The sequence below is a fragment of the Prinia subflava genome, chromosome Z (genome assembly GCF_021018805.1).
Source record: "Prinia subflava isolate CZ2003 ecotype Zambia chromosome Z, Cam_Psub_1.2, whole genome shotgun sequence".
Lineage (NCBI taxonomy): Eukaryota > Metazoa > Chordata > Aves > Passeriformes > Cisticolidae > Prinia > Prinia subflava.
In genome coordinates, this window is record NC_086283.1 from 94,740,088 (window position 1) to 94,753,694 (window position 13,607).

Sequence of the window (13,607 nt, forward strand, 5' to 3'; positions counted from 1 at the left end):
GGCTGGATGATGAGATGTTGGATGATGGATGATGGATGATGGAATACTCCAGATGAGATGTTTCTGCACTGTTCTAGTTATTGGTCAGCAGACTTGAGTTAGGGAATTGTGGAGTGTACAGTTAGGAATCCTCTTATAAAAAAGATGGGGATTTAGCCTACAGCTCTACTTCTGGTGGTTGATAATTCATCTTGCCATATACATCTGCCAGATTAAACCAAGGTGGATCACAGTTTGCCCCTCAGTAACGCTTTAAAGATAATTCTGGATTTTTAACATCAGAAAAGGAAGGCAGTCTCAAAAGGCAGAGAGTCTTGTAGAATAGTATTGCATTCCCTTCTACTTAGGATGGAAAATTGAAAAAATGTTTTGAATTACATCTGTTTGATGCTATCCTGTTACTCATAAATAAGCTGTCAAAAATATTTCCACCTCTTTTTTTCAAGGGCATATTTGTAACCAGAGTGCAGCCAGACGGACCAGCATCTAAGCTGTTACAGCCAGGGGATAAAATAATTCAGGTATTGTAATGACTTAATTGACTAGCCTGTATAATTATTGGTTTGTTTTGAGTTTGCACCTAAGAGCAGATTGTTTGATTTTCAGATAGATTACCTATCTTTTCTTAATTTATTCTCATATTCTGGGATGAACCTTTTCATTTTCTGCCACCTAACACACCAATAAGTGACAAAACAGTGCATCATTTTTTCAAATTCAGAACACTTTTCACACATCTAAAGACAAAAAAAAGTGACAACATATGCCATTTGAGATGGAACGTGAGCATTTCATTAGGCTGTACTTTAATTCAGTTACTTTGTTTGTGGTCATTGGCACGCAGTGCTGTGAGCAGGGTGCTGTGTGAGCTCCAGCAGCTGCCCTCTCCTGTCACACCCTGTGCGTGCTGCAGCTCCTGCCGGCCTTTGCTGCTGGCCAGACAAGGCAGGCACCTCAGGAGCCGTGGCTCCTGGACTGCAGGCTGTGTTGTCTTTTCTCCAGGAAGTCTGTACCTGTCAGACCTTTCTGTATCAAATTTGTTTGGCCTTGTCTAGTGAGCTCACAAGCCATTGGGGGAGGGGTCAGGGAAATGAACAGTACCTTCATAGAGCCTGACTTTCTTAACCAAAATGGGCTAGTGGGACATCTGAACATTGTTCAGCTACCCTTAAATTGCAGGGCTTATTAAAAAATAATTATAACTGTATAATTAAAAATTATATGAAAATGTTGATGGAGTTGACTCTGCTGCATTTTAGTTTTCTAAAAACAGAACAAACAAAAAGCCCAAAACCAAAATGCCCCACCCCCACTAGTATCTTGACTAAACCACAGCATCCTGTGAGCCATAGTCTAAAACAGAGCCAAATTGAAAACTCAGCCCAATTCTTCAAATGCAAGATAAAGCCAAAAGGCACACAAGAAAATTGGACTGAGATTAAGTTGTTCCAGCTAAAAGATGGCTTGTTCTTGAGCATGATAAATAATCTGTGCTTGTTTCTCTTCACTGGGGTGAGGTCCTGGTTCTCTTACTGATACAGGTGTGGTGGTAACCCAACACCCAAGGTTACCAACACATACAGGAACAGGGAGCATGTCAAACCTTTGAATAAACTGTTAGCACGTTTGTTATGTATTTGTAAAGTGGAACATACCTGAAAGGTAACTTCTGCTTCAGTGGTTTATTCCTGTCTTTATACATGCCATGCAGACAAATCAAATTCTTTAATGAAGTTTTTTTTTATGTTGGGACTGCTTGGCTTTTGCTTATTGTTTAATAAAGAATTCAGTTTGAAAAAGAGCTCAAGAACAAGTTGCATTTCCATGCTTAGACAATCAGAAGCCACTTTATTTCTCATAAAATATTTTTTAATGTACCAGCACATTCTTTTTAGCTGTGATAATCCCAGTGATGATGTAATGACAGTCCCACTCTCATGCTGCCACTCAGACTTCTGTGGTTTTTTTAATGAATATCATTTCCTCCAAAATGCCTTTGCTATGCTTGATTTTTCAGTGTTCTCTGTAAAGCATTCAATAGGCATGCATATTATAATGCATGTCTAATACATATGTCTAATAAAAATATTCTACATGACTAGTGGCTAGATAATTGAAAGTAAAACTTAAGACGAGATGACAACATTCTGTACAAATTATGATTTGGAAGGATTATTGCCACTTTTGCTCTCTGAACAGTCTACATAAATCTTCCTCTGCAACTCTAGAAAGATTTTGAAAACCTGTGGTTTTCTAACCAAGGATTAGGCTGGTAACAACAGTGAGGGTTCAGTGATGAGATAAGAACTAACTTTCAAAATATCACATCTAAGGCACAGAGAGCACATCCAGATCTCTGTCACCACATAAGTAGCTCAGGGAAAAGGTGGGATGCACAGCTGGAAGCTGTGATAGTTTAAATGGACAAATTTGTCCTTCTGCAATGTTCTGCTGACCAGGTTGAGAATCACCTTGCACTAGTACACTCTGAGAAGCTGAGCCATAGCCATGGTTTCCCTGTCTTTTGCACTTGGGCCTGTCTGTGTTTGCCAGGACAAACTTGTCCCAGAATAACAATATTGTTCAGAGTCACACGCAAATGCAAGCTGGGGATTATCTCAGAGCCTAACACAGAAAAATGGCTCCCAGTGCCATTAATTGCCATTAATTGCCATTAATTGCCATTAATTTGTCATAGGACTCAATAGTTTTAATTTATCACAGATGCCATTTCTAATATTCTGATACTTAAAATAGGATGTGTCATTTGTAGTACCTGTGGGGTTTTTTGGTGTGGCTGTATTACAGCTGATGAATCAGATGTCTGATCTTAACAGCTTAAAGTTCAGTTTTCTTTTGGTTATTTGCAATATACTTCCAAGGCTTATTTATTAGTTTAGTTTTTTGTAGCATGCAGGTACAAATTCACGTTATCTGCAGTGCTTTATTCTCTGCATTTTTATAGAAACTTTAGGGCTTAAATAAACTTACGTGAAATAATGAAACATCTTTTACTAACATGGAAAAAAAGACTGTAATTTTCAATTTTAAATATTCCTTTTTAGGCTAATGGATACAGCTTCATCAATATTGATCATGGACAAGCAGTGTCGTTGCTAAAGACTTTTCAGAATGCAGTGGAACTCATCATTGTGCGAGAAGTTTCTTCATAAGTACCATGGATTGTGGGGATAAACCAAGAGAATTCATTGAAGGACTATGGGGAAACTGAATATTTTGCATATTTTTATACATTAAAAGAACTCAAAAATAATTATGATCAAAATTTGTACAGGAAATACTGAACTTGTGGTTAAAGGGGGCAAAACCACTGTAGAGAACATACAGGAAATAATTTTGGAAATGCGTATGGTGAATAAACTTGTTTTTAAGCATTATAGCAATCTAAGGATCACTCCTCCAAGAACAAACCTGTGTTGTTTTTTGTACAGATGGTAGGTTTATTTTTGGATAATTCATACACATAACTAAACTTTGTGCAAGGCTTTGCGAAGCCGCAGTTGTAGCCAATGGACAGATGGCAGGGCTGTCTGTCCTGTAGCTGTTTATTGCCTTTATTTTTATTCACCAGATATTAATGTGTTACGCTGAACCACTTCTGTAGATACGAACGGGGATATGAAGTGTTGGCTTTGCTATGTGCACATTGTATAGATGAATGGGTAGATGGAAGGTGGTGCTGGTTGGACAGAATAAAGGTCAGGTGAAACAATTATCTGCTATATAAATCTGGAATCAGGAGAGAAGAAAAGGTGTTTAGTTCTGGAGTGTACGTCTACCAATAGAAAATGCAATAAAAGCTTACGGTGTTTTTTTTAGGAAGACTGTAACTACAAATTTGTGATATTATACAGGATTTGTTCTTAATGTAGTCATTGAATATTCATTTGCCACATGTGATTCATGTTTAGTTCTTTTCTTGAGTACATAATTTTTTCAACTGTACTGTGGAATTGTGCCCAGAGATTTTTCTCTGCTATGGAAATCCCCAATTTTGTGGAAATGGTGATAATTTTATCTTTATAAAAAAAGACTCCATTTTAAGCTGACAGATTTTAAAAATGAAACTGAAATGGCCAGTTTTTAAGATTGTTGCCTGTAATATATATTTAAACATACGCAAATGATGCAGGAAAGGTTATGAAAGACATCTTGATTTTGTTTGGCCTTTGCATTGCCTTGTTAATCAAAAAGGAAACCATACGCATGGAGCTAGGTAACCAAAGCAAGTTTGAGACTTTGAGCCGTGATGGGAAACTGCTGTGGTGAGATGGAGAGCAGAGGGAGGGTGTACTCAACCCGCCAGTTCGTCATGAGGTTTCTTAAAGGGCTGTTCCTACAGGTAACATTAAATGTGAACTAGACACTTCAGAGTCATTAAAGGGTTTCTAATTACATTAATGTAATAGTGATTTACCACAGGCTGCCTTTGTTCCTTATTACTGTAAAAAACGTTCAATTATGCTTCTATTAATTTTGTTTACCAGAAACATTATCTTTCTCCTTTGTAATTGAATAGAGACTGCATAGTCTGCAGTGATAATTCATACACGGTTGTTATGGACCAGGGAAAAGTGCCATAGAAGACCGATAACTGTTTTTAATCAGGGCTAATAATTAGCCCGTCATTGGAGCAATATTCAATTATTGCAGTTCATTTTTAATTACGTACAAGTTGGTAGTTTGAGACAGGTATAAGCGCTTTTTTCAACCCAAAAAGTAAATGCTTTTAATAAAGCTAGCAAAAACACCAGCTTCCTTTAGTTTTGGAAAAATGAGCTGGAAGAGAAAGGAATTATACATAGCTAGCAGTAATAAACAGGCAGTACTTTTTTAATAAGTGAACTCCAATATTATTGCACTTCTTTCAAAGATGTTAACTATTGCTTATTGTACTGTGTATAGTTCTAATAATTTTAATTGAAACCCTTTAACAACTCTTTGTATATTTTAATTCTTTTTAGTTGATTTTCAGTAATATTTACATAGAAAATGATTTTTTGGATATATTAGCAGAAATGTGCTGTATTTTGATAAAATTCACTTATTTTCTGTGTGCTGTTAATCTTAAAGAATGAGAAACATAGCTATATAATGGCAGGCTTCAGTGTTTAGTTGTTATTTAGTTTCTATTTTTTTATTGAAATGCAAAATGTTCACATCACATGTTCATTACTTTTAATCATGTTATTTTTATCACACACTGCCTTTTAATGGGGATACATACAGACAAGTCCTAAATGACCTTGGTCTTCTATAAAACCTGTATCTTTGAGAAGGGAAAAGTCCAAAAAGCAGAACTGATTCTTTACTGATCTTGGACTGACTTTGTATACATTTTGCAGTACATTTAAATATATCACTGAGAAATTATACTGTATTGTATTTTGCTTTAATGGTAACAGAAGTTTTAAATGTTGTTGTGTCACTTAATTTTCAGATTTATGTATCACAGAAAAATTCTACCAAAAACTGTTTGGCTGGTAGAACTATATAGTTAGAGATTTATAGCAAGAAGTTTAGTGCTTCTTGTGGAAATACTTGGCCAAAGCTTGTCTTCCGTCAGTTAGCAAATTAATCGTCTAATAAAACATGGATTATGCTGATTTTACTCACTAAATGTTTGAGTTTTCAGTGACTTGAAATGTGTTTGTTTTGTCAGTGTCAGTGTGTGAAGGTAAACATGTCAGACTAAACGATTTTGTGGGGAGTGGGAGAAAGAAGTCTCCTGAACTAGTCCAGCCAGGATCCAGCAGGAGGAGAGACAATATCAGCACTTTTCATTTTGAATGCATTGTAAACTACATTTTGAATAGAATAAAATCCATCAGCAGCCTGAGTTACTCAGCATGGCAGTGAATTGATACAAACTGTGTTAATTCTTTCTATTCTTAATAGTTCATTAAAGAATCAGTTCAACTGATGTAATGAAAAGATGAAGTCTCCCACGTATTTATTATGTAAATATTTTTTTAGTTTCTTTTTTGGATGAGTTAAAAAAAAAGTGTATATACTTGAAAGCATTCTATGAACACAGACATAGCAATAAGCAACACAACAGAATCAAACATTCATTATTATTTTGGTTTTGTTTAGAAATACTCCCTTGTCAACAGCTATGTAATGTTTCTATTGATCAGCATTTATTCAACATTCCAAATTTTTGTACATAATAAGACTGTTTCTGAGGTAACACATGGAGAATAGATAATAAAAGTAATGCTCTTTAAAGCTGTGTGAAATTGACTTATTTAAGTTTTAGAAAATTCTCCATAACACTATTTTATTCATCTGCAGTTTCTATAAACCTCAGTATTCAATCAATATGCATTAGTAAAGTCTTATTTGCGTTCCAGCCTCTGTGAATCTCAGTGCCCTCAGGTCTGTTCTAAGTGATTTCATTGCAAGTCTGGGTTCTTCACAACAAAGAAATGTTTTGGTGGATAACTCCCGGTGGTGGTTGACCTTGCCTTGATGCCAGGTTCTCACCAAGCTGCTCTATCACTCCCCCTTCCTCAGCTGCACAGGAGAGAAAATAAAATGGAAAACAACTTGCAGGTTTAAATAAGGCAGTTCACTGAAGCAAAACAGAAAGGTTGCACACATAAGCAGCAAAGAGAAAATAAATAATTTTATTTTCTATGTCTTATCAGCAAGTGATGTGCAGCCACTTCCAGGAAGCAGGGCCTCAGCACAGGTAGTGGTTGCACCAGAAGGCAAACAATAAAACAAGTTCCCCACCTTCATCTTCCTCAGCTTTTCTATCTGAGCTGACATCATTTGGTGTGAAACAGACCACCCTTTGGTCTGTTTGGGTCAGCTGGCCTATTTGTGTCCCCTCCCAAGGTCCAGCTCATTCCCAGCCTATTGGTGGGGGTGCAGGATGCTGGGAGTACGGTGCTGGTGCTGTGCCAGGCTGTACAGCAGAAGCCAAACACTGGGGTGTTAGCAACACCTCTGCAGCTACAGTGCAAAGCACAGCTCTGGGAGGGCTGCTGTGAGGGAAATTAACTTCATCTCAGCTGGACCCAGTGCACCCCAGTCTTGCAATGAAATCAGTTAGGACACTGAGTGGCCTCTGTCACAAAGAGGACTTCAGTTGCAAGTTCAGTAGTTTTGAGAGGCAGAGAGATGCCTAGGTCAGTGGGTAGGGCTAAAATTAAGAGTATGCTGAAAGTACTCTGAAGAGGTGCTAAAGAAATTAAACAGCTAGGCACACAATTTCACAGGAGAGCTAAATTTGGCTTTACATCCAGTTTTCTTGGAAATCACAAAACAAGCAGTAACACAAATTGGTTTGGTTTGGTTTTTTTCCTTGTATATGTGGATCTGATATACCACTATCACTGTGTTCTACTTCTGAATAGAAAACTGATTCTCACTCCTAACAGGTCATGGCCCTGATGACCCTAGGGTTTTGGGGCCCTTGTTGTTTAAGTTTTCTCTATCTGCTCCCTACTTGGACATTACTTCATAATTCAACAGTTTGCTTTTTCATCAAGCATCTGAGAATACGGGGTCTAAATTCTATTTTTCTGCCTGAAGGCACTTTTTCAGATACAAAGTATATTTTCTGGTATGATATCCCTGCTGCCATGGATTATATTCAGTTTTGGAATGTATACAGAAGATTTGAAACTGGAGCTCTGCTGCACCATTAGAACTGCACTACAAGTAGGAGCCTTACCTGCAGTGCTGGAAGCCCCAGTTTCCAGCTGTTGCCCTCCACTGGTGTTCCACCTGTGGTTCTGCTCGTGACAGCCTGCCCAGGTGGGGAGTCTGCGCTGTGGGCCCAGGACTCTTGGAGCTGTGCAGTCTGAGGAGGTCCTATCTCTCCCTAAGCTGCACAGTTTGCTGACTCCCAAAATTCCTCTGCTTGGCAGCACAGCTCTCCACCAGCAGCACAGGTCTTTCACAGAAGGTCTGGGGGCGCCTTGGTACTCCCTCCGATCCAGCAAGCCTCCTGCTAGCACCAGCTAAGGGGTGGGAGGATCACCCTCTCCAAGCAGGGGCAGCTGCAGCAAGGGCTGCTGACCACGCTTGCTGCAAGCTGCCAGATCATCCCCAGGTCCACAGCCCAGGGCCCCCTTGCCTTGTACGGGGCAGCAGGAGGTCCCTCAGGTCTCTCGGAGGGTGCTGGGAGCATCCAGCCTCTTCTGCTCTCTAAAACCTCATTTCAAGTACAGACAGCATCACCCTCTTCTCGGTGGCACTCCCTGATTTCGGCTCTTTGCTCCCTTGTGTTTGTTTTTCCTGCATACTGTCCATGAGAATGTGACTTGTATTTCAGTTCTGCAATTTGAACTATTTGAACTACTGCTTTATATTAGGGATAAGCATTAATCTGGAAAAAGTAGCAGCTATTCGGCTTAAACAAAAACATGAAATGAGCACTAAATTCAGAGTTTTAAACTACATCAGAAATACTGTGCACAGGATCTTGAAAAGTAATTTGTCAAAAGTAATTTGTCAAAAGTAACTTGTAAGTATGGATAAACATTACTGAGCTGTGAAAGATTCGGTTACCATGTAACTGAATTACATGAATTACATGTAACCATGTAATTCAGCTTGTAATTCTTGAGACAGGACACTTTCAGCCCCTCATATTTAGATCAATACTTGATTAAAAGCTTCAGAGGTGCACTTGGAATGTGCAAGAATGTGCAGCCTATGACTAGGCTGGTAAGGTTCCTGAGGTGACCAAGAAGAGTTCCTCGAGAAAAGTCATGTTGCTGAAGTAACAAAGCTTTTCTGCATGGCCCGAACATTAGAGCACCAGGAGTTAAATTTCTCATCACAGCAACATCTATTTTTGCAGCTGCACAACACAAGGGGGAGTGTGGCTCTGAGCAGCATCCATTTCATGAGGCATGGCTGGATGCTGCAAATGGCTGAAATGTTTATGTTTCAGTATTGTTCAAAATAATAAAAAAAACTGTGCAAAATATTCACTCTGGTTTGCCAGATGTGGAAATAACTGATTGGGACAAACCTTTCATGGACTGTCCTTTAACAGGCAAAGTGGTATCACATGAACCAGATGCTCTACAGAGAAATTCTCATTCAACTGCCAATGCTGGTAATTTATAAAGGAAAATTTTGAGAAAACAACAACAAACACCCCCCCCCCCCCCCGCCCCCCAAAAAGCAGGTAAAAGCTTTCTACTGAATTATAAGTATGCACTGGCAAAATACAGAATTTTTAAGTATTGTGCCAGGGCTCTTAACATCAGTGTTTTAGCATATTTTATTATTTTCATCTGCAAGAACTTCCACTTACAATAGAATAACCAACAACTGGTTTTGAATATGGAGGAGGTATTTTTGCTGAGACTGTTTCTGCCAAAAATTACTTCAGCTGAAAGCTATGGCTTCACTACAGATAAACTGATTTTTACTAATAGATATTGAAATAGATAGTAATAGCTGGTTAGTTGACATAATACCAAAATTGGAAAAATTAAATAATCAGGTAAAATTGCCTCATTTGCTAACTGACAGGAGCAATGACTGATGAGGTTGGTGTTGATGCATGCAAGGGCTAGAAACCATGCTGAAAACTTCCAAACCAATAAAACATCTAAACAATTTTTTTCTGCTGCATTTTAATTTTATGAAAAATGTGATTTCCTGACCCTGCAGTAAATAATGTGTGGTGTTACTTAATTGCAAATGTAGTTAATCTATTATAAATTGAATCATTTAGTGCTTATATTTTAAGACATCAAAAATTTTTTTAGTGCTCCTACTTACCAAAGTCACTTTGTTTAGTAATACCACCTATTTTATGCCACTTTCAAAAAAAAAGTTGGAAGTAAAACATTAATGTTTATCTGCACTAAGTTATACTCCAGTTTTCAAACTTCACAATTACAAGGATTCTTTTATATTCTTATGGCATGAAGAAGACTTTTTGCCCTGCTCCTACAAAATGTGACTGGAAAGGAGAAGAAATTCATCCAAGGGATTTCCAGAATTTTCTATCCAACGCCCTTGAACTACTTTGTTCAGACAGGGTTTTTTGAGGTTTAAAAACATCTTCCCCTTATGCAGAATTACATGCTGTGATTCCCAGCAGGATAACCTCACAGCAAAAAAGAAAGATGCTTTTTTTTTTCTCAGTGGGCACCTACCCAAACAGTTTCAATTGCTTGCCCTGCCAGAAAAACAGCAAGTAACATATCTCCTAGCAGACACTCAATTTAATTAAAAAAAAAAAAAGTTTTTACATTTCCCTTTCATTTTCCTACACATACATAGTCAGACATGGCTGACTCTATGGGGTATGAGCATTAAAAGTGTATAATAAAACTATTAGTTTATCTACTGATATGTAGACTTTTATATAGCTTTTAAAAAGAGTTTTCTAGATCACCTTTTAAAGAGAAAATGCTTCTGTAATCCAAGAAGTGTCGTCTATAGAACAGATACTAGATTTCCTAAATGGCTGTAGAAATGCTGCTCTGAAATGTAACTGGATGAAGAATCTGTTTTCAGATTAAGATGCTCAAATCTTAACTGCTTTTGTGCATTTTCCCAGTCTCTCAGTGGCAGAGATAGATAGTCCTCCTTTGTTAATATGGGCTTGGAGATTCAAAGTTAGCAACAGTATCTCAGGTTGTCAGTTAACCCCCTCATCTTATTTTGAAATAAGTTTAAAAATAATTGTAAGTTAAGAAAAGCTACTCCATCTTTGATACATGCTATTTTATGGGGAGAGGAATGTCATTGTAAGACACACTCCTAGAGCTGCTAACGTGACTCTTCTAATCACTACTGCTATACTTAATACATCAATCCTAAATTTTTTCATGTGTTTGCTGTGAAACAGATAAAAAGCAGATGCAGAAATCTCACAGCTGTTTCAGTTTACCAAGGCTAACTTGTACAGCTGACTGCCATCCAGAGGCAGCAGGTTTAAACTGGTTTCAGCTGCTCACACTGACAATGTAGCACTCATCTGTTAGTCTCATCATAGGCTTTTAAGATTTCTAGATAAACCTGAATCCAGGGAAAACAATTAATTGTTTTCTCTAGAAATTTTATCTGGGAAAAATATTTTCTTTTTTTTTTTTTGAGTAGGTATACAAATTAGACTTATACTGTCTTTTAAAATTATTTAATAGAATTTTTGGGATTCAGATGTGGTGGATTTGGGATTACTACACAGAATTAAAAGTTTGTTCTCTGTTAAGATGTTTTTCTGTTCTACATCAGTCTTCTTAAAAAAACTCCATAAATTACACAAAGGCATACATAAAAATGAGAGCAGTTACTTGATAAACCTGAAAGGTATATCAGTGGAAAGGGAATGAAAGCCACATTTTGTACTTGGGAAGCACTGTGGATGTGCTGGAGTTTGGAATAAAGTCTGTTGTCTTTGAAATGTTATGAAGTTAATGTTTTCTGATTTGTCTGTTTTTGAAAGTTAGTTCAAGTTAATCTGATGTGTGAACATGTATCTGTGAAACTGGAACGTGTCTGAGCACAAACAGAAAATAGCAGTATTATCAGCAGTAGTTTGTAGTGGCAGTCTACTGTGAGTAGTAGAGATTGGCATTTGAAGATTATGCCTCTTGATTAATTCACAAGAGAAGGAACATTCATACTGTAAAAGAGGAATTGCTTTCCTGTGGTCTGCACCACTATCTGCACAAAGCACTGACATCTTGGTTGTACAGTAAGGAAAGGGGTGTAAAGCTACTGTGTATGAAAGCAAACTTAGGTAGCACAGGCTACACAAATGTATTGGCTTTTAGTGGCATTCTAGTACTGCTTTCAAATGAGCCATCAAAGAAAAACGGGACAAAGTTAGACAAGCCTTGAGAAAGTCAAAATAAACAGTATTAGATGCTCTCCCCTCATTCACAAGCCAGTCATTTCATGGCAGCCGAAGGCTACCAGGCGATCAGGCACAGTTTTCCCTTTATAAATCCATACTCACAACTCCCAGTCTACTCCTTGTCCTTAGCATGTTTAAAAATGGCTGTGAGGGGAATTTTGTGCCATCACTTTCCCAGGGACCGAGGTGGGGCTGATGACCGTCTAATTTTACCAATGCTCCTTCCTGCCCATCTGAAGTCTAGGGGTGAATTTGAAGGATAATTAGAGGTGGTCACACAGTACACTGGCTAGATTCCTCAACAATCACAGAAACATCCCATCATGTCCTGTGACCTTGCATGTGAACAATTCCTTTAACCTTCCTGGTTCTCCTCAGCCATGGGAATGTCTTTGCTCGAGCTTTCTCATTAGTCTCAAGAGCTTTAGATTTCCAGAAACAAGTTTTACCAGCGCTGCAGGAGTGGTTGAATCTGAAGTTAAATTTCACTTCTCACAAATTGCTTAAAACTTAGAACTATTTTATTTTTATCAAATAATTGCCAGCTCTGTGGCTAACATTCTTTTTGAAGTCTTTAAGGTTCCATTTAAAGAAAGCTGATGAAAGCTTTCTAATACTTCTTTCCTTTCTCATGTGATTTCCTCCCCCTGCAAGTGCAGCAAGTACCACAGAGATGTTCACCTCTCTCAGACCACTTATTATCTGCTTAAAAGGTAACTTCATGTAATGAAAAGACTTTTCTTCTCCTGATCCTCCAAAACTGCTTTTACTGTAGCGTCCTTCTGAATTGCCAGTATTTTTCTATGGGTACTTGCAATTAACATTACCCAGTAAATGCTTTCTAATCCTCATGGAAAGATCACAAAATGCAGTCTTAAGACTGCAAAAGTTTAGTAGTCACTCTTATTTAATGGCTTTACATTTAGGTAACCTGGAATTTAAGTTTACCTCTAAAAGCCTACAGAATGCCTTGTGTTTTCCTGTTAACCTGACAAGCAAGGTTCAAGGGAAGGAATTTATTTACTGAAGCTTTATTTACATGCACAAATACAGTCAAGTAAAAACAGGTGAGCAAAATTGAAAAATAGCTTGTACATGTATTAATTCGCTTGGATCACAGCCGAAGATTTCTCTAGACCTACAGCAATTTGTAAGACGCAAGTCTGTTAGCCATTGATTAGAGATGATGTTTGGACATTGCTTGTATGACTCCTTTTCTGCATGTCTACTCTCTTTATTTAACTTTTCCTTTCTCAATAGCTCTGAGAGTTTTTATTATAGGAGAGGGAGTGACTCCTTAACACCTTTAAATTTTGAAGGTTTGACTAAAATAGTCATTGTTTGCTTCCAGCCTTTTAGTGGCAACATGCGTGACCCAAAACTTTCAGCATTGGATTTTTGGGGATCTGGGACTGGTGTAAAATTTTTGCCCATTCTTCTTGAAATACAAATTAATTTCTTTTCCAAGCTATTTTTGTACTGCACCAGGGACTGATAATTACAAAATTTAAACACTGTTTTGGATTGTTTTCAGAGAGCAGACCAGTAGCTCAGAACTTTGAATGTACTGTTACAGGCTTTATCTGAAGGAGCGTATCCCAGTCAGTTCTGGCATCACAAGGCTTTTCTTTGTGAATTTTAGAGTTCATTTTTATTTTGGACCTTCCACTGAAAGATGCAAGGAGAAAGGATAAGAATATTCATAGCAGAAATAGCTTCTATATCTTGGCTAACCATCTTT

The 13,607-nt window shown here is 37.8% G+C and overlaps 1 protein-coding gene across 6 annotated transcripts in view; it reads left to right on the forward strand.

Annotated features, from left to right (window-relative positions):
- The window catches only part of ERBIN (erbb2 interacting protein), a 117,132-nt gene extending 110,880 nt beyond the window's left edge, over positions 1–6,252 (forward strand). For all 6 annotated transcript variants that reach the window (XM_063423957.1, XM_063423954.1, XM_063423958.1 and 3 more), the window contains 2 exons: positions 447–521; positions 3,066–6,252. In XM_063423957.1, the coding sequence (XP_063280027.1) occupies positions 447–521; positions 3,066–3,173 (183 nt within the window). In that variant the 3' untranslated portion in view covers positions 3,174–6,252. The remainder of the gene's footprint in view (positions 1–446; positions 522–3,065) is intronic.
- The last annotated feature ends 7,355 nt before the right edge of the window (positions 6,253–13,607 follow it).